Source organism: Varroa jacobsoni, unplaced genomic scaffold (assembly GCF_002532875.2).
Source record: "Varroa jacobsoni isolate VJ856 unplaced genomic scaffold, vjacob_1.0 scaffold_934, whole genome shotgun sequence".
Classification (NCBI taxonomy): Eukaryota; Metazoa; Arthropoda; class Arachnida; order Mesostigmata; family Varroidae; genus Varroa; species Varroa jacobsoni.
In genome coordinates this window covers 221,990-248,835 of record NW_019213836.1, presented here as the reverse complement: position 1 = coordinate 248,835, position 26,846 = coordinate 221,990, and the positions used below count along the sequence as shown (strand labels likewise).

The 26,846-nt window shown below is 38.8% G+C and overlaps 7 protein-coding genes, 1 long non-coding RNA gene and 1 other non-coding gene across 18 annotated transcripts in view; 2 read left to right on the top strand and 7 right to left on the bottom strand.

Moving 5' to 3' along the window:
* Positions 1–2,067, top strand: part of L2HGDH (L-2-hydroxyglutarate dehydrogenase) — a 5,714-nt gene extending 3,647 nt beyond the window's left edge. For all 3 annotated transcript variants that reach the window (XM_022841483.2, XM_022841481.2, XM_022841482.2), the window contains one exon: positions 210–2,067. In XM_022841483.2, coding sequence (XP_022697218.1) covers positions 210–854 — 645 coding nt within the window. In that variant the 3' untranslated portion in view covers positions 855–2,067. The remainder of the gene's footprint in view (positions 1–209) is intronic.
* On the bottom strand, positions 1,501–6,392 carry rasp (protein-cysteine N-palmitoyltransferase Rasp). 2 transcript variants are annotated; one of them, XM_022841479.2, is made up of 2 exons: positions 4,829–6,392; positions 1,501–3,786 (listed from the first exon to the last, which is right to left on the bottom strand). In XM_022841479.2, exon 2 carries the CDS (start codon positions 3,783–3,785, stop codon positions 2,358–2,360), a length of 1,428 nt encoding a protein of 475 aa, XP_022697214.1. In that variant the 5' UTR covers position 3,786; positions 4,829–6,392; the 3' UTR covers positions 1,501–2,357. The 2 variants fall into 2 exon arrangements, with proteins under 2 accessions (XP_022697214.1, XP_022697215.1); XM_022841480.2 differs by having other exon boundaries at positions 1,501–6,392.
* Positions 6,393–6,537: 145 nt separating this feature from the next.
* LOC111265097 (beta-1,3-galactosyltransferase 1) lies at positions 6,538–9,501 on the bottom strand. 3 transcript variants are annotated; one of them, XM_022841486.2, is made up of 3 exons: positions 9,126–9,501; positions 8,699–8,731; positions 6,538–7,918 (listed from the first exon to the last, which is right to left on the bottom strand). In XM_022841486.2, the coding sequence occupies exon 3, from the start codon at positions 7,842–7,844 to the stop codon at positions 6,627–6,629; it is 1,218 nt and encodes a 405-aa protein (XP_022697221.1). In that variant the 5' UTR covers positions 7,845–7,918; positions 8,699–8,731; positions 9,126–9,501; the 3' UTR covers positions 6,538–6,626. The 3 variants fall into 3 exon arrangements, with proteins under 3 accessions (XP_022697221.1, XP_022697220.1, XP_022697223.1); XM_022841485.2 differs by lacking the exon at positions 8,699–8,731; XM_022841488.2 differs by lacking the exon at positions 8,699–8,731 and having other exon boundaries at positions 9,286–9,501.
* Positions 9,502–12,708: 3,207 nt separating this feature from the next.
* Positions 12,709–22,371, bottom strand: LOC111265093 (uncharacterized). The gene is made up of 9 exons (XM_022841478.2): positions 22,236–22,371; positions 18,662–18,775; positions 17,639–18,278; positions 16,877–17,463; positions 16,152–16,491; positions 15,501–15,927; positions 14,966–15,309; positions 14,142–14,459; positions 12,709–13,496 (listed from the first exon to the last, which is right to left on the bottom strand). The coding sequence occupies exons 2-9, from the start codon at positions 18,758–18,760 to the stop codon at positions 13,288–13,290; spliced, it is 2,964 nt and encodes a 987-aa protein (XP_022697213.1). The 5' UTR covers positions 18,761–18,775; positions 22,236–22,371; the 3' UTR covers positions 12,709–13,287.
* LOC111265098 (protein O-mannose kinase-like) lies at positions 19,641–20,797 on the bottom strand. Its single transcript, XM_022841489.2, has one exon. It carries the CDS (start codon positions 20,633–20,635, stop codon positions 19,685–19,687), a length of 951 nt encoding a protein of 316 aa, XP_022697224.1. The 5' UTR covers positions 20,636–20,797; the 3' UTR covers positions 19,641–19,684.
* On the bottom strand, positions 20,816–22,179 carry sloth1 (sloth 1). The gene is made up of 2 exons (XM_086970345.1): positions 22,075–22,179; positions 20,816–21,429 (listed from the first exon to the last, which is right to left on the bottom strand). The coding sequence occupies exon 2, from the start codon at positions 21,394–21,396 to the stop codon at positions 21,157–21,159; it is 240 nt and encodes a 79-aa protein (XP_086826471.1). The 5' UTR covers positions 21,397–21,429; positions 22,075–22,179; the 3' UTR covers positions 20,816–21,156.
* Positions 22,370–24,989, top strand: AIMP3 (aaRS-interacting multifunctional protein 3). Of its 5 annotated transcripts, none has more exons than XM_022841491.2 (5): positions 22,370–22,472; positions 23,094–23,277; positions 23,770–23,966; positions 24,408–24,467; positions 24,867–24,989. In XM_022841491.2, exons 1-5 carry the CDS (start codon positions 22,416–22,418, stop codon positions 24,930–24,932), a joined length of 564 nt encoding a protein of 187 aa, XP_022697226.1. In that variant the 5' UTR covers positions 22,370–22,415; the 3' UTR covers positions 24,933–24,989. The 5 variants fall into 5 exon arrangements, with proteins under 5 accessions (XP_022697226.1, XP_022697225.1, XP_022697227.1 ...); XM_022841490.2 differs by having other exon boundaries at positions 22,401–22,526; XM_022841492.2 differs by having other exon boundaries at positions 22,419–22,506.
* A 339-nt stretch (positions 24,990–25,328) lies between these two features.
* Positions 25,329–26,771, bottom strand: LOC111265121 (uncharacterized). Its single transcript, XR_002683276.2, has 2 exons — positions 26,473–26,771; positions 25,329–25,705 (listed from the first exon to the last, which is right to left on the bottom strand). It is a non-coding gene; the product is annotated as an uncharacterized LOC111265121 (long non-coding RNA).
* On the bottom strand, positions 26,496–26,568 carry TRNAR-UCG (transfer RNA arginine (anticodon UCG)). Its single transcript has one exon. It is a non-coding gene; the product is annotated as a tRNA-Arg (tRNA).
* Positions 26,772–26,846: the final 75 nt, after the last annotated feature.

The window sequence follows — 26,846 nt, the reverse complement described above, 5'->3', positions numbered from 1 at the left end:
TATATATACACTTTCCTAATAATCTCTTTGTTTTAATGCATGATCAGTGTTAGAGTATTTTGTCTTCCAAAAAGCTTTCTTGTCATCATTGCACATTTTTGTTGCTGCAGTGTATTGTCATGAATCACCCTACGAGAATATCGTACATAAATAAACTTGTTAAACACTTTTGGTTAAAAATATTTGTTGTTGTTTTGCTTGTGTGTTAGGTCCATTGTAAGCGTCTGATTTCGTGCGGCGGTCTCTACTCAGACAAGTTAGCGGAGATGACAGGTGGCTCATCCCTACCGAAAGTAGTCCCGTTCCGTGGCGAATACCTCATCTTGAAGGAAACTTCCAGCGATTTAATATCCACAAATATCTATCCCGTTCCTGATCCGAGCTTACCATTCCTCGGCGTACACTTCACCCCTCGGATAGATGGCCGTGCGATAATTGGACCGAATGCTGTACTTGCCTTTGCCCGGGAGGGCTACAAGTGTACGGATATCAACATTGTCGAACTAGTCGAATCCCTCAGCTATCCTGGGCTCCAGAAGATGGTGGCTAAATACTTTATGGCTGGCGTCCAGGAGCTTTACAAGGGATTCATTCTATCGGCACAGGTTGAGGAGCTCCGCAAATATGTGCCTAAACTCCAGATGTCAGACATCGAACGAGGTCCGGCAGGAGTCAGGGCACAGGCACTCGACCTGGATGGGAACTTCGTAGATGACTTCGTTTTCGACACTGGCAAAGGTGATTTTAGCGGGCGAGCACTTCATGTACGAAATGCTCCGTCACCAGCGGCCACCTCGAGTCTAGCCATTGCCGAGGTTATAGCAGAGAAGGTCAAGGAGCTATTTAAGTTATAGTAATGGAGTATAATAGTTTTTGTTTATATTATTATTATAATTTTATATTAAATAGGCCTGTTGTTTTTGTTGTTACGTTATTACATAATGCAATAAAAAAACGCTATTAGAAAAATGAATAAACACTCGATAAAAAGTGTAGCATGCCGTGTCCTAAACGGAACTCTGTCCACCATTGGCCAACTCGATGTTGCTGCCTATCTGCATATATGATGATGATGATGTAGAAATATTTTCGAAGTGTACAGCTGAAGTGATAGGAATAAGTGCGAAACATAGGGTAAGCAAGACGGCGCAAATTAATGAAAATAGTCCACATGAAAAAGGAGGATTAAGAATATTTATGTAGTTGTACGATATGGGAAATGCTTATATGGAATCTGAAAAATCAGTCACGCAGCCGTTGACTTTTAGGGTCGTAATATAGATACCTTTGCACCGTTTACCGTCCAAGTATCTGTGCTGAAAGTACTCAAATGAATCAAACAAATGAGATTTATAATTGTAATATATCCAAACAGTAAGATAAGTGCGTACGTGCTGGGCACATATCAGGCTTGTGCTCACTGAATATTTTCTGTAATTATACTTTCGATGTTAGAAAGCTAAAAAGGCAAATATCGAGTGATAAGGGATGAGACCCCTGTGAACAAGACGTGTTGCTTTATTGGTTAAAAATAGTGATACACTCTACACAGGTAATACATATGAGCGGTGGTAGAATTTTCTGCCAGGTCAGGAAGTCAGCGCCAGGTACGAATTTGCCACCGTAAATTAACAAGCTAGACTGGCTTGATGTCATTTCCAGCGTATTTGCCTAATATTTCCATGAACCCAGAAGCCACATAATACATAAGATTATCAGCATGATGAACTATGATGCTTGGTCCGAACTAAGTTACTCGGACAAATTAAACTGTTATCACTAAATACGGTTAAGAAGGCCAGAAACGATACACCAGAGAAATCTTACGTTCTCTTAATGATGTCTCATTCCAGTGACAACAATGTGCATTTTGATAATACAACAACCTATTTTATTGAGAGACCTGTGACAGATCTGCAGATATGTAGCGGCTTCTGCTAACATGTATCCTGCGAGGTTTATAGAAACACCTAACGGCTGAGTGATTGGAGTCATTCTTCGAGTATTTCAGCTACAATTGTACAGGTTCAATCGCATTTCTTAAAAAAAGAACAATGCTGTTGAAAACTTCGTGCTTTCTACGCGCATGCTTCTCGTATATTTACATGACTATCTACAAATTAGGTACATTCACCCATACGTATAGAAAATACAGGTATATAGAAGTGCTTCAAAGATGTGCTGCCTTTTTTACGCCTTTCATTTGGCACAGAAAAAAAATATACAGTATGTATAACAGCATTTGTTACTATTTCTAAATTACCGTTTACAATTAGTTACTCACAGCTATTAGGATTAGAATACAAGTCGTATAGCGTATAGTCCCCAACTTATTCGAGAAAGTATGTTTGTACATATTAGAACGTATTCCTCTTATTGTAAATAACTGTACTTTTCTTCGTGTTGAACAACGCGTTGTCCTCCTTTTCAAAATGGTTTCCAACAACGCACGCGCACAGTGATATCACACATGCGACTGCTATCACCAACGCTGAACTTGATAGATAATGGAAAAAATCGTTCCCCACATCGAGATCACCAAGATAGAACATATTACTCCCGACTGCCAGCCAGTGCAAAGGTATTTGGGAAAAGGCCCAAACAGTCGGCGAAAGTGATTTCGACAGCGACCGTTCAGTCACAACGATTGCACAGTTGACCGTAGCCCAGACTTGAATCGACGATGAAAACGAGTGCCAAAAACATGCAAAGAAAAAACAGGCGGCTGAAGCATAGATCTGACCACCCAATGGGACGTAAATATACTCAACAAACCATAGGTACAGACCCCGATCAAAAGTGCGCCACAGGTGAGAACCCGATGTCACTCGAAGAGTGCAACGAGGCCGTTCTGGCAGCCATATGCCTTCGAGGCGGGCCGCTGCCTCTCCGACACCATATATTACTAGGTATTTCACGTAGAATCGAGCCATCATGGCCACACATAAGCCAAAATACTCGAGCGTCGTCAAATGGAATCTGACATTGCTGTAAGCGGTAACCATCGCAGAGACAAACAACGTGTGATCCACCAATTCGATAAATAGAACCCATATAGCTAATTTCAGTGCCGAAGACATGGCTTGCTTAATGGCCGTTACTCGAGAGGGTAAACGTGATCTGTCCAGTTGCTGTGTGAAGCTTTTGCAGTTTATCAACGGTCCGGCACACAATGATGGAAGGTACATATAGTAACAAAATGCATAAATGACGTCCACATCGCCATCAATAAGCGCTAGACCAAGAGATATTGCTCGAAGACATGCCCACGACGCGGCGATGTCAAACATGAGATCAATGCTTTCGTTTTCCGCAGTTGGCGTAACAAGATTATCTAACAGCTCCCTCTTGTAAATGACCAGATAGACGATAAATAGGTTGACTATGTAGATAGCGTATTTCCTGCGCAGTTTACTTGCAGCGTAGGTCAGTCCGAAGAGGCCCAGCAGCAGGTAGGTACAAACCGGTCCAAAGGTGGTGCCCAGGAACGTTAGAGCTATAAGGCATCGCAATTGAACGTGTAGCGTATTTGGAGTACAGCGGAGAATCAAATTTTGCACGACAATTGCCGGCAAGTAGAAATTCGCTAGGAACTTCACAGAAAGCCACTCAGGATCCGATATGTCAGCCTCAGTTAGTGCCGGTAGCCAGCCCGCTTGAAAAAGATCATCAGGAAGTAGATGTCGAAAATTGATCAGAACTGCAACACCGAACTGGAAAAGGGCAAAAAGATTTGCCCAGCTCCATACGAACATGCTGATGATCAAAATCGCTGTTTTTCCCATCCTGAAAGAGTACGAAATGGTTGTTTCAAATGTCCTGTGACGAAATCACTGATTTTTCTAACAAAAACAAAATTACGTTACTTTTTAAAGCTTTATTATTCAAATGATATTTTTTTTTCACTGTACACGAGAGATAGACTATATGCAGTTCCAAAAAAATGTTTAAAAACAGTCCAAAAGATCATAAAAGAAGTGCTTATACTCCTTATGTGAGGTAAACCTTATGCTGGTGCTACTAAAGATTGCAGCTATATATGGGAATTGAAGAGTACACGAAAGTGCGCAAACTTGCAACATTATGTTTAATTTTAAAATGAGTTTGAACGATAATATAAGTAACAGGAAACACCAATTCTAAAAATATACTAGGCGCTTGATTGGCCTAGAAACGAATCTTCTAATGGAGAAAAGGGTTTGATAATAACATATTTTTTATGATTAGATTATTAATAATGCTAGTGTTTTTTCGACTAGATCGTTTATTAACACAGTTTTTTAGTTTTTTTTTTTCGACAATAGCGACGAACTAATTACGTACGCATCTTTCAAAATGTTGTCGTAATACAAATTATGGAAGCTGTGCTTTCAGACGTATGCCTAAATTTTTCGTCTCATTACGTTAGCACCAATTAAAACCGAATTTAATACTATGCTAATAATGCGTTTACATTGTATATCAAGGAAAATTATTAACAGGATAACAAAACGGCAATAAGGCTAAGCTTCCCTAACATATGATTAAAGGCTCCTAGCGATGAGAGTTCGAAAGCTCTTCTCTGCCTGTTTTACTCTTGTTACAATTGGTAAGAGGTTGAGACTGACAACTAGCAAATCGCAAACAACTTCACATAAATATGCGACACTATGTAACAATGATTAAACCCAAATTTCTTTAAAGAGCGTATATCTGCCTAGTCACGATCAAGGCGTAAGTGATAACATGCGATGTTTAAATAATAAAAAAAGAAAAGCTAACTAACATACGCAACCGCAATGCACAGCTTGTATTCATTCGTCATCTTACTACTTTGTGCGAGACTTACACAAAAAAAAAACTCTTCAGTTTATACTATGCGGTTAGGGCGTTGCTTCTGTTGATGTGTCCGTTTTGTCTGTCACCGAATCTCGGAAAATTAATCCCGTATCCTTTCAATGCTATATCACTGAATCGGCCATTTAGAACTACTTTGTTCACTGCCGATAATGGTAATAGTTTGCGATCTGTTAATAGTGGCCGCTAAATGTAGAATTACACAAATCAGCAGTTCACAATTGCGCATGTTGTTGGCAATGACCGCTCCAACTGGCTGAAAAAATGCAAGTCCAGATGATCGGCTCACGAGCTATAATAACATAGGAAAGGGCGAAAGAGAGTTATGCGCTATTCTCCGATTGAATAGTATCTACGTCGCGCGCCATTTTCTGAAACGCGAACGGTGCGTTGCGAACGAAAAGACGCCCCGTATAGGCTAAATTTGTACGTAAGTTACGCACTGGCTAACTCTGCATGATAGGTGAATTTATCGATACCATCGCTAATTACAGCATGATTTTAACTGCGTCGGTTTGGCTCTGAAAGGAGACACGTATATACGTATTTATTTCATTTGGCAATGACAGAAGAGTGGTAGACGGGCATACTTCTCTTAGATTAGGTGGACTGCCGAAAAATGAAAACAAATAATGCCTTTTTCTTACAGAGACTGAAACTTTTACAGCAATGTTATTGCATAGTTAGGGATCTTGAATTATATATACGTACTTAGACGTTTAAGAAAACAACTAAATTTACGCAAAATCTGTATGTTACGTCTCTATAATTAAAATCTATTTTTTAAGTAGTTATCTTTTCTGTTGTTATGTTGAATAGAATAGCGTGTGACCAAAGGAAACATCACATTCTACCCACTCTAATGAATCGCAATCTTCATTCAAAGCTTGTGGAGTCGAATAACTAGTTTCGAATTATGTACGTTTAATTATGTGTTTTTATTAATTTCAATTTATGTACAATTTATTTTAAAAAATAGTAAACCAAAATGTAGCACCAGTTTAATAATTTGAACTTTGTTCAATACAATCATTAAATGTTGGTGGGATTTCTTCGTTTCCTGCATAAGATAAATAAATACGACATTCATCCATGTAAATCCTTTATGCAATAATTATTCCTAATAAGGTTTACGTATAAATGTATTGCAGATATCTATTAAGATCTACATTTTTACGAAGTAGGCACAACATTTTATATGATGGAATTGAATCCCTTGGCCCGATCCCGCTATCAGCAGAGATGCTAAATGATACCTGCGGAAGTATTGAGTAATAGATCTTCCTTAGATAAGCAGATTATGATTTATTGAACTTAGAATTTCCCAAGACTATTTGCGTATTTAGCACCTGCCAGTTAATTTTTAACTTCAGCTGTACTTGTAGTGGGACGGATAGTTGTTTGTTTCAATTATTTGGGTGTAATCGACACACCTAGACTAGTGCGCATTCAGCTTTTTCCATTTACACATTTATCTTCCTAATAAAGGGAAGTATGGTTTCAAGGTCCCACAGTTATGAACTAGTCCTGCCAATTTGTTACCTGTAAGTTTTCTTTAATACCTTTGCTTTTAAGTGGCTTCATTGAAAACTACGATTTAGGCAATTATATTAGGTAGAAAAGCTGCTTCAATGACCGTCTGTTCCCTGCATATATATATATACAAAACTTTGTGTTTAAGAAAATAAAAAGGAAAACATGTCTGAGATATTTGATTTATCTATTCAGCATTAACAAATATTATTACAGAATGCAAATATAAATACATGCGTATTTGTACTGCTCGAGGATTATTTAGGACAAAAGTATCCTGCTGTGTTGACTGCGTCCCAAATATCATGCATTTCCATGGGGCTGATCTCGTTAGAGGTGATTCGTTCCGCGAAATGAAAATAGCAGGGGGCATTGTACTCGGTGACGGGCGGGCGCAATGCCATTCCTGGGTGGTCAATCAGCCCTATACCCGCCTTATGACGACAAAATCCTGTCAAATAGACATCTTCGATAAAGAACAGTGGCGTTCCCAGTGACGCTTCATAAAGCTTGAGGGCAGCCCGCAAGCTCATGCTATAGGCGAAGCCTGAACAGTACGGTGGGAAACTACTCCCAGGAATGACATCATGACTAACCTCGTACTTCTTTGTCTTGATTCGGTGTACTTCATGACTCTTGCCTGGTCGCAGTATCCGCTCGACTCGATTTCGGTGGCAAAGTAGATGATCCTTTGCCGGCGTACGTCGGTGACTTTCAAATGATTTAATAACATTTGGCATGTAGAGAAAAATGTCGTCATCGATTTTAATAATGTATTCAGCACTTTTACAGAACGTCACCGCATACTTCAGACCCATAGTAGATTTGATGCTGAGGTTCTCAAAATGTTCGGGAAAGTCTTCTTGAGAAACGTCACCATACACATAATCTTCCTTCAGTGCCGCTTGTTGAACCGTTCCATTTCCATAATTCGCAAATAGGAACACCACTCGAAAGTTAAGTGCCTTCTGCAGTTCTCGTTGCGCCCATGTTTTCCTAATGGCCATCCGTCGCTCCGTATTCTTCACGTGAGTTTCGACAAACACTAAAACTCGTAAGCGTCGATGATCGAAATCATTACAAAGGGTTTCAGTGTTTAGAATATATGTGTAGTTATGCGGATTGGGTTCGAACCCTTTATGCACCGTAAAATTCTCCGGACGTTGCACCGTCCAGCCAACATCAGTAGGAATTCTAGTCTGATCAGCAAATAAGGCAACTGTGTAGTTCATGCGAGTTTGAGACGTGACCCTTAGTTCTGCGGCCTCAAGTTGAGCATCAATTAACTTTAAAGTAGCGGCCATGCTAACACTTCCGCTGACTGTCTGATGATTTTTAGTTGTCGGACTGAAGGCCACGCGGGGAGAATCAAAGTTATCGCCATTGTGAAACGTGCCGTCAAGTATCACCCACGCTGTGACTAGAAATACGACAACAGGGGTTATCAGGCCTAAGGACCCTCTTCGCACCCACATATTTACACGTGGACAAACTGAAGTTTACCCTCCCGAAAACTGTTTTTCATTCGCCATCATCAACCAGCATTTGCCTGAAATTGCAAAGTCAAAAAAATATAAATTTGTTGTCGAACCACGCAAAAACTAAGAAACAAGCAAAACCTCGCTTAATAGGGGACTACTTAACTTATTGATAATAATATGAAAATAATAATAACTTTATGTTAGAGTTTCGAGTTTTACGGTCTGTATTATAGAATTAAGGCTTTCCATACGACTGGTTCTTAGCATGAAACAAAATGCGTCTATACCCTATGGGTCCAAACCTAGACCACAATGTGTCTCTCAGATTAGCGAACAAACACATTATCCACTAAACTATCACAAGCGCCTAAATGCAATTATTGGGCACATTCATAACCCATAGTAGACATTCACATGACGAAACCGTATGCAAATTAGATTGCCAGTGTAACAAATACATAGTTTCTTTGATTCCTATCATTATCTGACAATTTTAAAGAGTGACCACTGTAGGGTACCGCACTTTGATACCGATTGTTTTTAAAATTATCGAATAATATCGAGTAATTACGAGGATGCCAGATGTTGAGCGGAACGGTGGCCGTCACGGAGTGCCATCACGCCTTTATGCTACAACGCTTGATTTATTGATAATGTTGTTTCACTGATGACATTTGGTGGCTAGAGTTAAAATGCAGGCTAATTTTATGAATCGCCAAAAAACAGCAAAACAAAAACTATAAAACCCATTATCGAGCTTAACATATAACCATCGAGTCTGTGCGCCCATATAACTGATTCTGTGAAATCTAAGTGTGGCCAATAAGTTTACAGACAAATCAACTTACCTTTGGTTAATCTGCTGAAATTGAGCTGAAAGGCTATTAAATATACTTTTGTGAATATAAACAAACGCCGCCGGTATCCTTCAGATATGGTAAGTAGGGCAATGCAATATGGTGCAACGGCTTGGTGCACCATACTCTTTATTGCGAATATGTCAATACAACAGTAACAATGAGTTGAATTTATGTGGCTTATTAGTACACTGACTACTTGCTAGTATCTATTATGGACCTTCTTCATTTGGGTTTCATCCGTTAGAATTATTTTGATTAGTACTTAAGATAAAATGAAATAATAGTCGTAGTACTGCACTGTCGCGAAATAATTACTTCAAATTAGCAACGATCACGTTACAAGTGATAAACAAGTAGAATAGGCTGATACCATAGTGTGCCTGAACGGTGTATGAAGAAGTTTCGTTTTGGTTACCTTGAGCCATATGTTTTTCCTCGTAAGGATACATGCAAATCGCATATCCGGCAACTATTAGGATCGTAATTTTAATCAAAATCCATTATCAATAAGTCCATGAACTCTTGTTGGCACAGCCTACAAAAGCAACATCGATAGTTGCCAACGCCATTTGTACCGTTTTCAGTAATCCTCTTATTGCACACAGTCTGTCCTTGTCTTCTTTCTTCTGTCTCACAGCCTTTCAGTTTTAGCAACATCCAGCTCTCAAAAAGATCAGGACTAACCTACTAACTGCTACTTCATCGCGATTCATTCAATTACTACAATTAGGTTACATTCTTTTGCGTGTGTTGCTAATGCTGTCTACGAAAGCTCTTATGCCTATCGGTGTTTATTTAACTACACACAAGAGCAAGAGTAAACGGCGTTGCTCGTCGGATTTTCAGCGGAAAAAAGAAGGGGCAATGGCGGCAAGAAAATCTACGAATGGCAACGAATTGTGCCGACGCGAAAATTGCTATCGTATGAGTTTGGATGATCGTCTTCTGATGACTGCTTTAAATTCGGTCGACAAGCAGCAACTATAGATGTCGTCGCGGCTGTACTACTAGTAGTAACGTAAACAGGTTTTCGAACACATTTACTTTTGTTGTTAAAGCTTTTTCGCTATTTCGTTGTGGGTTCCTTCGTCGTCAGATCTACAAATTCGTCGCCGCTGGTAGCAGTCTATTGGCGGCGGCGGCGACGACGACAGTGATAATAGCGCAGACACGAAACTTCACCATGTGAAAGAGAGTCCCACAAATGAGCGATCACCTTTGCTGTAGTTAGTCGGACAGCTGATGGTTGTGAACACAAAAAATGAAGCAACAAAGGATATATTTTGTTTAAAGTCTGGAAAATTTTTCCACAGCATCAACGAGGGAAGTCCGGTAGGTATTACCGAATTCAGGTATCACCGGGTAGCGAGTGACGGCAATAGAAGTGGCTAGGCTGTGGCATTGTGAGTGATGACGTTGTTTACTACTAATATGCTAAATAACATGTAGTAGAAGTTACAAAACTATTAAATAGAAGCCCTGAGCAACAGTTAATTCTAACAGATTAGTTGAATCAAAAACTTGACGAATTGGTTGAAAAGCAAGAAATGCTCATTGCTGAACATAGTTAACGACATAAGAATACCCATTTAATTGTTGAGGCCGCCGTCTTCTGCAGTATTTTTTTCTTTGTCTTGTTATTGCTGCTGCTGCATATTGTGTAGGGTGGACAAGAAAAATGTATCTTATGTGAACTATTCGTATATTAAAATTACACGCTTCTAGCTTTTTAATTACCAAAGAAAAAAAGATGAACAGTGCGACATCAACTTGCAATACATCAGTTCAAAATTAACCTGCAACTATTGTATGAGAATGCAATCGCGTCGTTCAGCCGTCGACAAACGAGTAGGAGGATGCTGCTTTCATCAAAAAATGACTTCGCAGACAAAAGAGAGAGCACAGGTCATCAGAAATGTTCATAACTTCTTTCATATACATTAGATACCTAATGTTGAAAATGTTGCTTTAACAGTGTCATTTTAATATGAATAAAAGATGCAACAAAGCGGTCAAAAGCTTAATGTTGGTAACTAATTTACACAATGTCTCGTGACATTTACTGCCTCGAATATCTTCACTACATATACTCCGATAACATTCTACTATGATAAGTATGAATTTAAACAAAGATACAGAATAACTATTAACGAAATGCGACCCAAAATAAGGATAAAGTCAACCTCGGACTATTAATCTAATTGCTCATTCCAACCCGATTTCGTATTGTCTTATTAATACAATATTTATTTTATATCGTCAGTCGCAAATACAAATTTCTTATGGGCCAATTAACAGAATGAGGGAAGGACTTTGTACAGCGTAATTAATGATTTCATTTAGAAGTCTCTCTTGTAATCGATTGGAGTGGGCCATTTATGGATATGGCGATGGAGTCAGATCCTGCTCCGGTTTAGCTATTGTTCTAGTTTGTCTGCTTAGAACTGTACTGTCTATGCTGACATTTTTTTAGATCGAATGCATAAAACATTACTATCCACTCCTTTCTAGGTTGTTTGATAAATATCCCTGCTAAACCTATCCCAAAAAGTATTTTGTTTTACTTTTTGCTGGAGAGGAGTATCCTTTAGTGAAGCAAGCATAAACTCGCAATTGTTTTTTTTTCATAAAAAACTGACATGAGTACAGGATGTCAAAAAGTTTTATGATCGTTGCTCAGCTGGGAGTTCGTATTCTCAGTAGGAGTTTACACTTCAGAAGATGAAATTCACTTGAATACATGCTTAGGTAACTGCAACCTGAAATGATCTCTACCCTAGCGTTAAAAGTATTTCAAGGCTATGTCAATACATTGTGAAGAGGTCTAGCCAGGACCGAACGCCAACCATCTTTACAGCGATCAAAAGCGGATAACACTGCAGTTTGTGGATTAACTGTTTACGAAGTATTCTTACAATGTAGTGAAATGAATGATTTTGAGACCCTGGAAGTCCTGGCAATTATTAAAAGGCAAATACTTTCTAGTTACGATACACACTACGCAAAAAAGCTCAATCTATGGATAGGTACTGCGGTTTCCCACTTCAGTGCAGAACCGCTTTTAGAGTTGACCTTAATTAGATAAAAATCGGCCACCCACTGCTCATTTGCCTAAAAATATCCATAATTCTCAAATAAACCCCTAAAGACAAAAGCTTACCTATTCGAAAGGATTAGTCAACTATATTATAACTATTTATTTATGGGATGTGATCCAAACTAACAATTCTGCTAGCATTAAAGAAATGGAGGGCAATCGTCGCACTGATTTGTTTTTATTCTCAATGCGGCTGTACCTGAAAAGAGGTTCGGGGTGGTCAAGACAAACCTTCTGTTTTTTAAGCACGGTAGCTTGTTTTTTGTTAAGGTTAGAAAATTAAAGTTCAAAAATATTGTATATTCCATCTACCCGTGTTGGTTTTCAGTAACTATTTTTTACCTAGATCTAAATAGTGCCTTGGTTGGAAAATGGTTCAGCGACGACAGTGAAGAGTTCGCACTATGAGTGCTTATTGTATAGCTCGGTTAATGCTATTATTATAATATACATACATATAGAAAAAGTGCTTATCTAGAGTTCTTAAGAGACTACACCTAATGAACCAGTAGTCCTGTTGTTATCCACCTCATTTCATAAACTTACTATATGGTTAAATGTAACAACAGCTCTGCACTACAAGAACGCAGTGCAACCATTAGGTTTAGAGACATGAGAGAGAAGGGCTTCGACTGATACAGGCCATAGCCTCGCAGTTGTCAAAGAATAAATCTGCGTACGCAATAGTTGATTACTACTTCTGCTATACTCGCACGTACAGACAGCCAGCTGAACAGGGCAACTGGTGGCTCGACGACGGTTTGCCCACGCAAACTATGGCATCATTGCTACAACGATGTTCATCACGATATCAGAGAAATCGCACGATTGCATAATCTGTGGTAGCAGTCGGGGTTTTCGGGGCAAATCGGGAGAATACAATTTAAATAAGGCAGATGGCTTTGGCTTGCAAAAACAAACATTTATTTCAAGATAAACATAGTTAGTGATTGTCCACAAACACGCACACGTACACACAAATAGGAGTCTACAAAGTTATAGCTCACTGCGGTTGACTAATATTATACCACACCACAAAATCCTAAATAATAGCTGTCATTCCATACACAAAACATCAAACACAGACGACGTTTGTCAAAAAAATTACCCACCCAATGAGCGCACATTGGAGCAAATTGCAGTATGTGGTTAATAATCGCCTCTTTTTGTTTAGCACACATTTACCTTTATGCAGCCACATTCGTAAAAACTAAATATTTTATGTCTATGAGTAGATAGTTGTAAACAGTTCAAACGCCCGTATAAAGTTGTCATGCAAACAAATATTTGCGACGCACGATATTTTAAACCCACCGTTTTTTTAAAGTGAATGAACGAAAGATTTGCATAGAACATGTGGTCCTTTCTTTCCTTGTTGGGAATCATGACTATCAAAGAGAGCCAAACTTTTACCGTCTGCATATTCGAGACGACCGTTATTCTGACAGTGCGCGCAGTTCTGACAATTTAAAGAAAATACTCAAAACTTGTTGAAAACGCTTTGGCTTGATCGTCTACTGGCATTATCATCAACTTTAGCTTTTTTTGAATTTGGCGCTTTTGTAAACGGAGATTCCGAACCGGGTCTTTTGTTGGAGCTGATTCCTCCAGCTTCTCTTTTTCTGTCAACAGTGCGAAAAACGAAATTCTTCGTTGTCTGAGAACCTTCCTTTTCCTTTGTCGTGCTACCTAAAAAAGGCCAAAAAAGAGCAAATAAGTGCACATCAAAACTTAAAATGTCAATGAAGTTTTAACTTAATCAGTTAAGAAGGTGACTGGCTTAGATATCAATTGAGTGGAAAATCCCCAGTTGCCTTGTCTAATAGCAAGACATAAGCAGTTATTTATAGGGCTGATTCGATACCACAACACGGCCCTCAAATTTTGCTTCAGGTTGACAAGTGTTATTGTCCTTCATTTCGACATTGACTCTACTTTATTTACACCTTTGCTAGATGATTCTCTTGTTTACTCCACTCAAAGACACCGTTTCTAAGTAAAACTGATGATAAAATGAGAACAGTGATTTAAATGACAATTCAGAAATATGTTCGTCTAATTACTTCGGCATTAGTAGAAGTGGTATTAAAATCCAATTCACTCATATAAATAACCAAAATTCACTACGAGAGCGTGTGCTGACTAGAACTGATCATGTGCGTGCATAGTTAGCGTTGTTCGTATCCAGAATTCTATTTACATGCTTGTCATTAATTAGTACTCTATATAGTGACAAGTTATTAACAAACACAATTTTCGTGTCAACTTGGCTTATCTTCAGACACACGAACAAGCAATGGACGCAACACTACATGTAATGTAGCAACTACTAACCTTTGACCTTATCAGCAATTCGTTCCAAGACACTGTTGGTCATGTTAAGAAAACCACCGCTAACAGGCCGTTTGGTGGGGGCGTCTTGATTCTTTTTTGGATAGGCAATCTTCAGGGCCTTATTGGCGTCTCGCAGTACTCGTGAGATGTTCAAGCCCTCATCGGTACGAGTTTCTTTCACCTTATCAGCGGCTGCAGTTTTCAGGCTTCGACCATCGACATAGTCAAGGGGTTGTTGTTCTTTCTTTTTTTTTTCAAGCTCCATGCGGCGTGCTTTCCATTTGGCCTCTTCTTCAGTTTCCTCGTTTATGTCGCAGTCTGCATAAAGGAACAAACAACGAACGGCAGCTCGTTTAGAGGTAGTTGTTATCAACCAAATGTTAAATTTTGGAAAAAACTAAGGTAGCCTTAGCGATGGATTATTAGTATCAGATCTGTAGAACATCTGATTCCGATAGGCACAGAAATGACATATGAAATATGCATGATTTTGTTATACATCAGGTCCTATTTATATGTAAGAAATCGAATTTCTTTCTGAAGGCCAGCAATTTTCTGATGAGATGATAGTGCAATACCGGCGGTAAATTTTTTTTTATTGTGTGTACGCCCCAAGCAATATCGACAACGACCTCACACTGCTATTTTCCCATATTATATTGTACATTATCTGTCTCTGAAAGGGCCCTCTTTATTATAAATATTATAAATATGCCCAGTAACTGAATAGTCAAACAGTGCTTGTAAAATTTCTTTGTAAATAAGTGCCTTACCAATAGTAATGACGAAACTTTTATATTTCTATAGCAGGCAATTTGTCTTACCTGATCCATCTTCTTCAATGGTGCCGCCAACAAAATCATTGCTCAAATTTGTCCAACGAAAGCGTCGTTCCCTTCCCGGACCATCTTCGTGAAGATCTCCGTCAGCTAGCAACATCTCCTTGTACATGCGAAGCTCTTTCTGGTCGTCGGCGTGCACATACTTAGCGTGCAGGCGTTTCACCTGTTCCTCCAGCTGTTCGTCCGATATTCCCGGGTTTTCCGAGATAAGGTCCTGAATTAATCGCCGTTTCTCATCCTCAGTCATATTATCTTCGTCCTCATCGTCCGACCCAACATCTGAACCAGACAGTTCGGCTTCGCCCTCGAAAAAGTCTGCAGCTTTTCTGCAATATCCGACACATAAATGGAGAGTCGGATATGTAATAAATATAATATTGTATATGAATCAAATTGTGTTAATCCCTTTTATTAAGCCCTAACTGCTTGAGCCAGAGTAGGTAAAATCCAAACATTGATTTCTGTTTGCCAACAAAGACCTGCCTTACTTCATACAATTTCGAATAAGAGTACTTACTCGGGAGCCTGTTCCTTTTCACCGTTATCATCATTTTCAATGTCATCTTGATCCTCGCTGTCTTCTTCGCTATTTTCGACTGTTAACAATTTTCGATATGCCTTCAGTTCTTCATTTTCCTCTCTCTTCAGCTCTTCCTCAACTTCATCGTCAATCTCATCGTCCTCTTCATAGCTGTTCGCATCCCCCACAGCTTCGTAACTTTCCAGGCTTTCGTCCTCGTGATCATTGCCCTCACCATTCTCCTCTTTCTGGCTGACGAATTCTCCAGAGCATAGCGCTAGTAAATCGTCGTCCACCTTAGCTTCTGCCGTCAAGTCGTCGGCGAACAGTTCTGTCGAAAGCTGTTTTTGCTTTGAGATGCCATTAATCTTCTGTGTTTTCGGCTTCTGAGTTTGCGACAAGCGCATATCCTTTGCATCTTCCTCTATAAAGGGCAACGGTTGTTATGCTATTGTCTCAAGCATAGTCGGTTGGATGCACTTTCTTTTACCAAGCAATGGTCTTAATTTTAGAAAACTGCTCTGTAGATCAACGATTATATTAATAGTTTATTTAAAGAGAAGGTACTACTTTATTTTACTCTATAGGAATGATAGGATAATCTCTCTGCATCATAGATCTATACTAATAATAATAACCTAAAATTACCGTCATCATCCAGTCGCAGGTTCAACTCATCGTCTGGGGTGTTCACTGCAGGACCACTTAAGTCCTCACCGTCGTCGCTGTCCTGCACTGCGTTGACTCTGTGCCTTCCTGTTTTATTGTTCCGTGACTTGAGTTTTCTTAGAGTGAAGTCTTCTATATCTGAAGCCTCATCTTCTCCATAAGCGTCTTCATTTTCTTTACCGTTCTCTACTTGCTCATCGTTACTGTTATTAGTGTGTCCTTCCTCGCCACTGACCTCGTCATCATCCTCAAGGGCCTTTTCGTTTCGCTCCTCATCCTCAGCATCGCTTTCCTTGGCCACTCTATCAAGCAGTGTTTCCTAAGATAGACACGTGTTTCTTCATTTACTTTTGAAATTCACTTTTAAACATTTTAAGCTTACAGAGTTAGATGACATAAGTTCTCAGCCATTGATAAGCCATGTAAAATTTAGTCAACCAGTTAATGAGAATGTCACTCGTGTTCTAGCTAAAGTTTTTAACTTGTATATGTACCATTTGACTTTTTATGTAGATTTTATTAGAAATTAGTTGATATGATAACAGACAAGTAAAACTGAAATAGCATTTTACTTTGATTAGCCCAGTACACGTATACAATATACCTTTCTAACGTATTTCAAATATCAGCAATTTATCTACTTAGTATTTATCGTTGCATAAATGTATCTGACTGTACCTATTCTCCTCACTATCATAACCTACCTCGTCATCTGGGTCACAATCATTTTCGTTATCAGTCATTTCTTCGTATTCTTCCTCAGCTTCGTCATTGTTTTGAACAGCACTGGCGCGCTCCATTCTGATCCGTCGTCGCTGTTTAATAATTTCAACCTTAAGTCGGTCCTTGAGATCCTTGAGTTGGGAACCGGGTGTTGGATCAATAACCTTTCCCGCGTCTTGAATGCTCTTGTTCATGATGATCGCTCGTTGGATCAGCTTATCAACGGGAGTGTCAATAATACCGCTGCAACTCAGTTGAGGAGTGACCTTTGCCGCAGCTTTGAGGATCTCTGTATGAAGTTTACTTTTACGCTGTGTTGAAATTGAACCCACTACCAAGGGACTTGCGATTTCGGAGTGATCGAGTGTCGACGCGACGTTTTGTGTTTTTTTTTTTGGGTCTTGTAATTCGTCGACAAAGGCTTGTTTTGTTTGAATGTGTTCAATGGATGCGGACTGTTGTTGAACGTGCTGCTGGGATACAGATGCACGCTTGCTTCGGCGCCTTGCCAGGAACTCTTGTAGGGACAACTGCTCCGGTTCTTTGTATGGCAGCGAGATTTCTGGTCCTGCAACGCATCAACATAAACCTCAACAGTTAAAGCAAGCTGCAAAAAGCGATGCGCTCTCGAGCAGTTCATGAAAAGAAGTCCGTTAGCTTTGACCCATTTCTGATTGTATTAGATAGACTACGTTGGTCGAATAGAGACGACATCCTTACGCCATAAACTCTGTTATACTTACCCTTATTAAATCCATCATCGTCTTCGTCGGCCAGTACCTCTTTGAGTTCGTCATTTTGATCGTCTTCGCTCTGATCACTGTCACTCGTATCATCTTGTTTTTCGCCACCCATCGAATGTTCTGCCGAGGTGTCCTTTCTTTTTTGAGATAGAGTGATGTTAGGCTTTAAATCTAAAAGCGAATTTTCGTTTCGCTCGGTCGCTTTACTTTCCTCTCTATTATGATTGTCTTCACAGGTTTCCGTCCGCACAAAGGATCTATTCATTTCTTCAACTTCAAAATCTTCAAAAGGAATGTCGTCCATATAATTAGGATTCTTTTTGACATAATCATCCGCTATCGAGTTATAACCTCCTACCATATCTGAAGAGATACCAACAACTGCGCACTTATAGCCACCGTTATCGCTAGGTTTGGTTCGGGGGTGCGAGACAGTTTTCAATGTACTTCCTTGAGAATCTTGTCGGCCAGTCGCATCTACTTGAAGTTCATCGTCAGGAAAGTCATTCTTGTCAATTTCAGGTTCCACAACGTTGTCTGCCGAGCTGTATTGAGAATGTAGGTCATTTTCTTTGGTAATCTGTGATTGCGTGCAATTACTTCCCGCCGAGCTTATACAGCTGGTTTGGGTAACGGGTATCTGCAGCAAAAATGAATTAAATATATTATTCTATAACGAAAGATATTTCTAACTAGTTGGTATCGAACAGCGTATAAAAATATTTTTCTTAGACCCGTTGTTGCCTACACTTGTTTTTCGATCTGTCAAAATAATGCAATATCTACACAGTAAAAGACCCCATTGCGCTGAATATTGGGATCCCACTCGCGGAGCAAATAACACTTTCCTTTATGTATGTCAACTAAAACGTTTCAAATGATAACGCAATAGTGCAGATTAATATATCCGGTTTGACCTATAGACCGACTTGCCCTGAAACTCACCTATTTTGAACTTGTCTTGTTAGATTTAATATTTTTAATCCAGCTGCAATAACAGATGCTGAAGTTATGTATACTTACACTGTCTTGGCTAGGTGGTCTTGCGCAGTGTGTACCTTCTTCAGACATGTCCTGTGTGTCAGCCCTCAAAACGAGCGACTCTTTCTCCGGACCCTTCATCACCTGGGGAACATACTTCAACAAACCAACAGCGGTTTGAAGTTCGCCTTTTCGGCAGAGTCGTACTGATCAACGATGCTTCAGATTATTTGATGGGCATGGGCATGATAACACTTTGTCAGTGCATGCATATATTTTATTTGAACTATAGAAATATATATTTAAAAAAAAAGTTCCACTAACTTTCTTGCGTAAAAAAGGGAGGTTCGCAAGCTATAACATTAGTTTTATTTTTTTACATACCAGATTCGCCTGTTGGCTTTACTATGCCCCTCAAACATGTCAGGGCAATCTTATTAACGTAACAATTTATTAGTCTAATTTCCTAAACTTGAGGGACAAACTGAACCAGGGCTAATACTATTGTTTTCATTTAAATACCTAAGAATTCAATGATAGGCGAACTGTTAAGTTAACCCTTCGAGTTAAAGGATTTAGAGGGTAGAGGCAAACTAAGTTTATAGTGAAATGTTGGTTCTACGTGAAATACCGGTGAAACAAACAGCGATGGGTAATTACTTATCAGCAAACGTAGTTGTCTAATGCGAGACACACGAACTTAATAGCCTCAACGTAATTTTGCTGTATATATTAAATAGCAAATGGACAAAACTAATCACGCCATCTGAAGTAGAAGTTACTGTAGGTTGAGAGAAAGCTGGAGTTTGATAAAACTGAAACACTGTCACACATTAACTCTATGTGTAAATAATTACAAACAAGGTAATTTAATAAAGATGAGTGTGCGTGATGTGTTAGCAAGCTAGAATAACCTCACTGGACAACAGAAATCTAAAAAAATCTTTGGGCATTAATGCCCGTTCGATTTAAATAGTAGTAAAATATATTTTACCACCAACTAGTCAGAAAATGATTCTCATACAGTATAATATATGAAATTTTATTAACATGAATCCATTTCATCTAAAGGTCATCATAATCTACTCCTGTATCCGTTTGGTACTCCCTCCAGATTCTGCGATACATCTTTAAGACGTCTTTAGCGCTTGGTCGTATGCTAGCATCCTGGACTTTACACTGCTTGTGAATATCAAACAACCAATAACGGAACCAAAGCGACTCTTCGCTTTCACCGAGGATGAAATTGCACACGTCAGGGATTTTGTAGACATCCGCCTTCTCGTTGTAGCCCTTTCGGTAGCCAACTTCCCACCGCTGTTCGGGCGCGACAAACGCGCCATCGAGCATATGCTTCCCACAGCGAACAACCCCTAATTCTTTCCTGGGTAAAGCATCTAAATCGTTCAAAATTATGCTGCTGCCACTCGTTGCAACAAGGTACTGTTCCAGAGTTTTCTCCAACGTACTCGAATCACACATAACCCGACCATGTTGATGGAGGAACACCAAGATCTCTGTGTAGCGTATACAAAGTGGGAATCGGACTTCGAGAACGTCACCTAGTAGCGGTATGGCCTGCATAAGATTGCCTAGGGGGTGAAACTCGGTCACGATCTGGTCCCCGCAATGGCCCAACATTCGAACAGTATATTGTCCATAATCGAGGAGGTGGTGCATGGCCACATTATGTTGAAAATCTTCTCGGTATGCTTCAACCGTCAGGTTGGACAATACTACAGGGTAATCATGCCACCGTGCGAGATAGACATTTTTCACCGTACCTTGAGCTATCCAGGAAACAATTTTTAGATCTTTTATATCTTCGCAGAATAAAGTCGGATAAAGTGTGGGACACTGCCACTGCTCATCAAAGCGAAATCTTTTAGAAACGAGACCCTCTGCCCGACTAACGTAAACAGTTAAGAGCAATAAATATGCTAATAAAAGTGCCCGCGTCAGACCGACTGTTACCTTTGTTTTGCTAGCGTGAACTGCTCTGCACAATAGTATCATTCTTTTTTATTGCTTTATTTATAGAATATAACATACAAAATAGTAAACCCTTTTTGAGAGCGAAGCACACCGAATATGGCTACAATTAAGACATTAGCATCAGTAAGCCTACGGCTTAGCTAACATGAACCCTATGTGTCATAACTAATCCCTCACATTCTAACTAGTAGCCGTCGACGACTGCAGCTGGCTGCGTTCCTTTTTAATCCTGGCCTTCTCTTCCTCCACCAGGACGCCTAGATCGTCTAAAGGCCGATACAGCAGATGCACTGATTGGGCACCTAACATCATACTAACTAGGCTAGTAATTCCGTAGATCACCATGTACGTTTTTGAATAAGACATTCGTTTAACGTCGTCGTCTAACGGCCTGTTTATCGCGTGTCCTTGCACTGGCTATGACGCTTGATATCGAATTGATAGTCGATCTTTAGTCGACCGTTAATTACGAGTACGCTCTTGCTAGCTGAAACATTCGTCGAAACTGACAAGATTCAACGACCTGTTCACTGACAGCCAAGTTAAGATACTTTCGTGGCATCTAATTGCAGTTGTTTTTCGGCTAACTCTGAGACGACACGCTTTTTATAAGTTTTGTAGAAGTTTGTTTTGTTCTGGCCTGCCTCCCAGTTGATCATTGAGAACTCCAACGCAGCTCCACTTAAGAAAAATATCGGCATCAATCGATATGGGCCTAGCAAGCGCTTGCCTGGAATCGTATTCAGAAGCCGCTGAACGAATGGGCGTGGTTTCATAAACATCGCATGACAAGTTGCCTTGTTTCGTCCTCAAACCTGGAAACACGCGTAGACCGTGGTTACTCTTAGGAGCACTTCGGGAATAAAATTATGAACCATATCTATAAATATTTTTAAACTATACTATAAAATACTTGAGATATTTACTCGTTCTGAACGACCACGTACTTAGCGAAACAAAAATAAGCAGAGACAACACGTTGTCATACTTAGTAATGTAAACACAACAAAAATGTATGCGTTGTATGCTAAAGAAACTTCGTTGGACGGTAACTGGAAAATTCTCAAATGAGTTTATATCAAAACAATCCTCAAAGTCCTCTAGTTCTTACTTCACGTGCACTATAGTCTTCTTCCAGCATTCTTAAATGAAATATAATTGATGTATGCCATAATGCTACATATATAATTTTTTTTATCACATTCCAAAAATTAATGATTCAAAATTAATTCAATCGTAGACACATGCTGATAGACAAAAAATAGACTCTAGACGATGCCAAATCTCATTAGGTATTGCGCTAATAATAGGACCTCAGCTGCAATTCGTATTTGCTTAAAATATTAGCAACTCAGCATCCTAAGATGTGAATGAACTACTCAAATAATTGACAAACTGCAGAGAGTCTATGCAACAGTTAATTTATGACCTTCATAAACTTAGCAAAACGAGGAACCTACCTTACTTAGAATCGCTAATCCGGCGACTGTGCGATGGCCTGATGTCCTCTATCATTCGAATACTCGTACATACTGGGCGAAAAGCGCGCCAGAATTGGCCTACACTCAAAAACACGATCAAACTAAATTCAATTCAGTAGACAAATTCCAGTGTTACTTACCGTTTAAGCGTACTCCACAAGGCGCACACAATACTTATCTACACACTGAACGATTCTAATAAAACCGTTGGGTGGAAATGTACGATTTTTACTGAAAAATTTACCCCCAAGCGGTTTCGTCTGACCTGATGATGATGGGCTTGTTTACATATGGCATCAAATGCGTTCATAGAGATATAAATGCGGCCACTTTATCGGTGCGGTATTCGAACGTCTAAGAAAAAGTATCTACATAGTGTAAGTAGCGCTCAGAGTCTTTGTAAAGTTCGTCGTAAGTACCGATGTGTTCACGTACGTAATCTTTTTGTTGACAACCAGTTGATGTGTGTGTATGTTTACAATTATAATAATAATACTACGTACACATTTTTGGGAGAATCGTAGCTACTATTTTAACAATTTTTGTTGCATCGCTAGCTAAAATAGTCTATTAAAAAAAAACAATTGGGCTGAAAGGCAAAGTAATCATGATTACTTTGATTACATTTCTGAAAGCAGTTTTTTCGAGTCAATTGATCCAGTTTCAATACGAAGTACATATATCGGATGATGAAGCATTACAATGACGATGTGAAAAAAACGAATTATTTACATAGCTGTCATGCATCATTAAATATCCGGAAGGAACAATTACATGTATAATTAAAAAAAATTCAAAATAAAAAATAGTGTAGCGGAGAAGTACCTGTCATAGATGCCAGATTTATAAGATAATTTTATGCCGTACAGAGCACATTATCAGTGTTTTGGTATATATATATGCATAGTGTAGCTATAGTTGATTTACCAGACGAATGAAAGTTGAATTTCAAATCGAATTATGTATTAAATTTGTTTTCCCTTTTTTATCTGATGCAGGGTAACGGCAAGATGACTAACGTCATGATTCCTAATTTTGTCGAATTCATCGAGGCGGATTCAGTTGTCAAGATTCGATGGGAGCACAAGGAGGCGAAGCTCGTGGACTCCAACGACCGCGAAATATCGCTGTTAGAAGTTCTTCCTGTACTTAAGGACAAGTGTACTCGTAAAAAGCTTTTCGGTAAGCAGTTACTTTTGAACGGCGTGAAATATTGTAACGGCCTGCAATTCTATAGCGCTATTAAATCGATGCTGTCGTTGACTGAAGGCCTATTACAAAACAAAAAAGTCGCATTTTTTGCAACCATACATTCAATGTATAATGTCCATATTTTGTGATATTAGGTACTTTTGGGTTGGACGTAAGCGTTGCTAAATATGAACATAGCTGCCGCCTTTCTTTACGCACTTTTCGCGGCCTAAACATTTCGTAAACTTTTTTTTATTCATTTTATTGAGCATTACGTGAGATATTTTTAATCTACGAAGTTCTTTCGAGAAATACATGATTAAGTCACATGCCACTTCTCCCTTCCGATAAATACCTACTATCGTGCTAATTAAATATGTGAATAGTACTTGAGGAAAATCCGTTCTTGTAGTAACCTTGTAGAACATAAGATCGAAGTGGATCCCAACAACAGTCTTGTTATTTTTGCGGTTTTTTTCAAAGGTGAGACGTTGGAAGAAGAAGCTAAGATCTACCAATTTGTCGAATGGAGTCTGCGCTTTGGGCCTGATCTTCAGGGTGACCAGGCTGCTACCGCCCTAAAGGAACTTAATTCCTTCCTTGAAAACCGTGTCTATCTCACGCAGCACCGCCTTACCCTTGCTGATGTTGTCGCGTTCTATACTGTGCACAGCCTTATAGTAAATATCATGAACTTTTCTGCTGACGTATGCTCAAGATTATGCTTCCAATTTTGTAGCATATGCAATTTAAGCTACAAGAGGGTTTCCGAACAAAATTTTAAGTAAATAGTTCAGTTGCTTGGTTAATTTTTAAATTAAAACTATTTATAACTATAAAATTAAAATTAAGGTTAATTAATTTTGGCCATGCGCGAAATCAAGCTCTATAAGTATTTATCCTGGGCGTTAGTGCGCTCATCTTGCCGCTTCTTTTTAAACTGTTGCTTTATTTTCATACTCGATATCCTTACTTAGTGAGTTAGGTTTGATTCCAATGAAACATGCAATAGCGCCGAAGGCGACCAACGGAGTCTAATGATTTAATTAGAAGGAAATAGCTATAATTAACATCAGTGATGTGATTTTCTAAATTATTTCTTATTTCTGCTATTTCTTTAGGCGAAACTGACGTATTACGAGAAGGAACGATACGTCCATGTCAGCCGCTGGTATAACCTGGTAAGTGATTGCTCCTTTATGCCGTGACCATGCTGCATCCTTTTGAAGAAATAATATGAAGAGACCACATATTCTCCAAATTGCATCAATTTTCATTACACCATTGCCTGTAGACAGTGTCTAGCGCTTTTTTTTAATCTTATTATGCACTTAATTCTTTTAACAATAATTGTTGCATATCGAGAAGAAAATGTTTTGTTGCATACATATCTGTATTTTCACGTTAGGTGAGGAAAGTTTTAATTAAGAGGAATATCCAGCCAAAGCGGCTAATTAATAATTCCGACAATAAATTTAGTAGAGTTTTCTTTTTGTTTAGCACTTTTAGGACTTTTGTTCTTTAGAGTTTTGAATTGACGTTTAAATGTATATAATACGTGTGTGTATGTGTGTTTTCAGATTCAACACACGCCGGTAAAAATGAAGCTTCTTGAAGTAAAATTCAGTCGGTCTAAGTTGTACTAGCGTATTTATAAAAATAGATAACTTGTTTAAATATATAAGTGCGATACTTCACTAAAACATCGGTGTTTTTTTTCTCTAGGTAGAAATAGGTTTTAATGGCGTGTAATCACACGATCCGTACGTAGTGTTACTTTGAGCCTAACCCACTGTGTGGTAATAGTAATCGTTTGAATAGTTTAGGATGACCCCTTGGCTTATAAAGTAAACAAATATAAAATTCTTTCCGTTAAAATATTTATACCAAAAACTATCTTTGGAAAATTTAAAGCCTAAGCTAGAAAGGTAATAATTCCTGTCACATGATTCATTGCAGTTTACTGTAATTTTTCAAAGCAATTTTTCCGCCTAGTTGGCCTTGTTAAACAAATAGAGCGTACTAGACATAACAAGCAGGGGCATATTTTGCTTTATAGTACAGCTTTTATTGGCAAAGTTCCAGTTGAGTTTTCTGGTACAATCTCATTTGAACTAAAAGGGTTGCGATTAGTCGTTTACGGCTTGCTCGTGGTTTCAGTGTAGCTTTAATCGACATTTTTTGTTTTCACTAGTCATATTACCAGTTGTCGAGAAACAGTTTTCAGAATTATTGTCTCGACTTTTCATGACGTCAGTTTATTGACCGTGCGATCAGCTGTGGTAGTTCAGGCGAGTCTAATGTGTTTCTCATACGTTACGCGGCCACGTAAATCATCGTCGATTCATTAAAATGACGTCATTTATTTGTAATTTCCGCTATCCCAGGACACTGACCTTGACATCCTATAAAACCAACCCTGAACACCAACATCTCTATTTATTTATTGGCTCATTAGTCTGAGGACGCTGCCTAAAAGCAACTTCGTTATATTCGAAAGTACCGTGAGCTGAAAAAAATAATTTTAGTTTGCATGTATACGTACTTATGAGTATAATTCGTAAACATTAATGCCAAAACGCCCCTGTGCCTTATTTTGAAGGACACTATTTGGCCGAGCACTAGTGATTTGATAAATATATATACAATTTTAAAGACTTCCCATTGCGACAAGATATGAGAACACGGATTAGCTGTGTTCCGACAGGTCCTCCTGTTTATATTAATATTTTTTTCACGGAAATTTGTTGTGCACCAGTTATTTATCAAACTTAAAAGTCAATTTAGATGGTAAGAACACTGCATTTTTGACTGAGCCGTTATTAATCATCATATAATTATTAGGTTGCTTTTGAAAAAAATTGTTATTAATAGTTTTTATAGCCTATTAAATACATTCTTTAATAGCTTCTAAGCTACGTATGGCGCGATGTATAAAGAAAAAATCAGCAGATCCTAGACGAGGTAGTGAGAACCTATTTCTCGCTGAATGTTACGCTTATTAACTGCTGTATTATACTGAAACCATTGTGCTCTATTTTAGTGGGCCAGATATAAATACCGGAAACTATTATTGCAGATTGAACTACGTAAGTATAAAAATAGAAGGAAAAATTTTTTTGGAAAGATTATATTATTGTGAAGTGGTTCATGTACTAAAAAATCAACAAGGAAAACAGATTTTACATAACAAAGTTGAAGAAAATATTCGTCCCCGACAGGACTCGAACCTGCAATCTTCTGATCCGAAGTCAGACGCCTTATCCATTAGGCCACGAGGACACACGGTTTGCTAACCTGCCTTTAACTATATATGAAGAGAACTTTTTGGAAGATCACCGGAATTATTTCAATCCCTGCCAAATTCCGCGAGTCGCAGCAAAGATTAACAACCTGTAATGAAACCTACGGCAACCCGACTGTTAGAACACTTGCTATCTGTAACACTTAGGCCGCCACACTTACAAAAACCTATATAGCAGCCACTGATTGCCGCTAGGATTATGTGTCTGCTCAATTGCCCTCGCAGCCAAGAAACTGTAGGAAAGGAAGAAATGTTT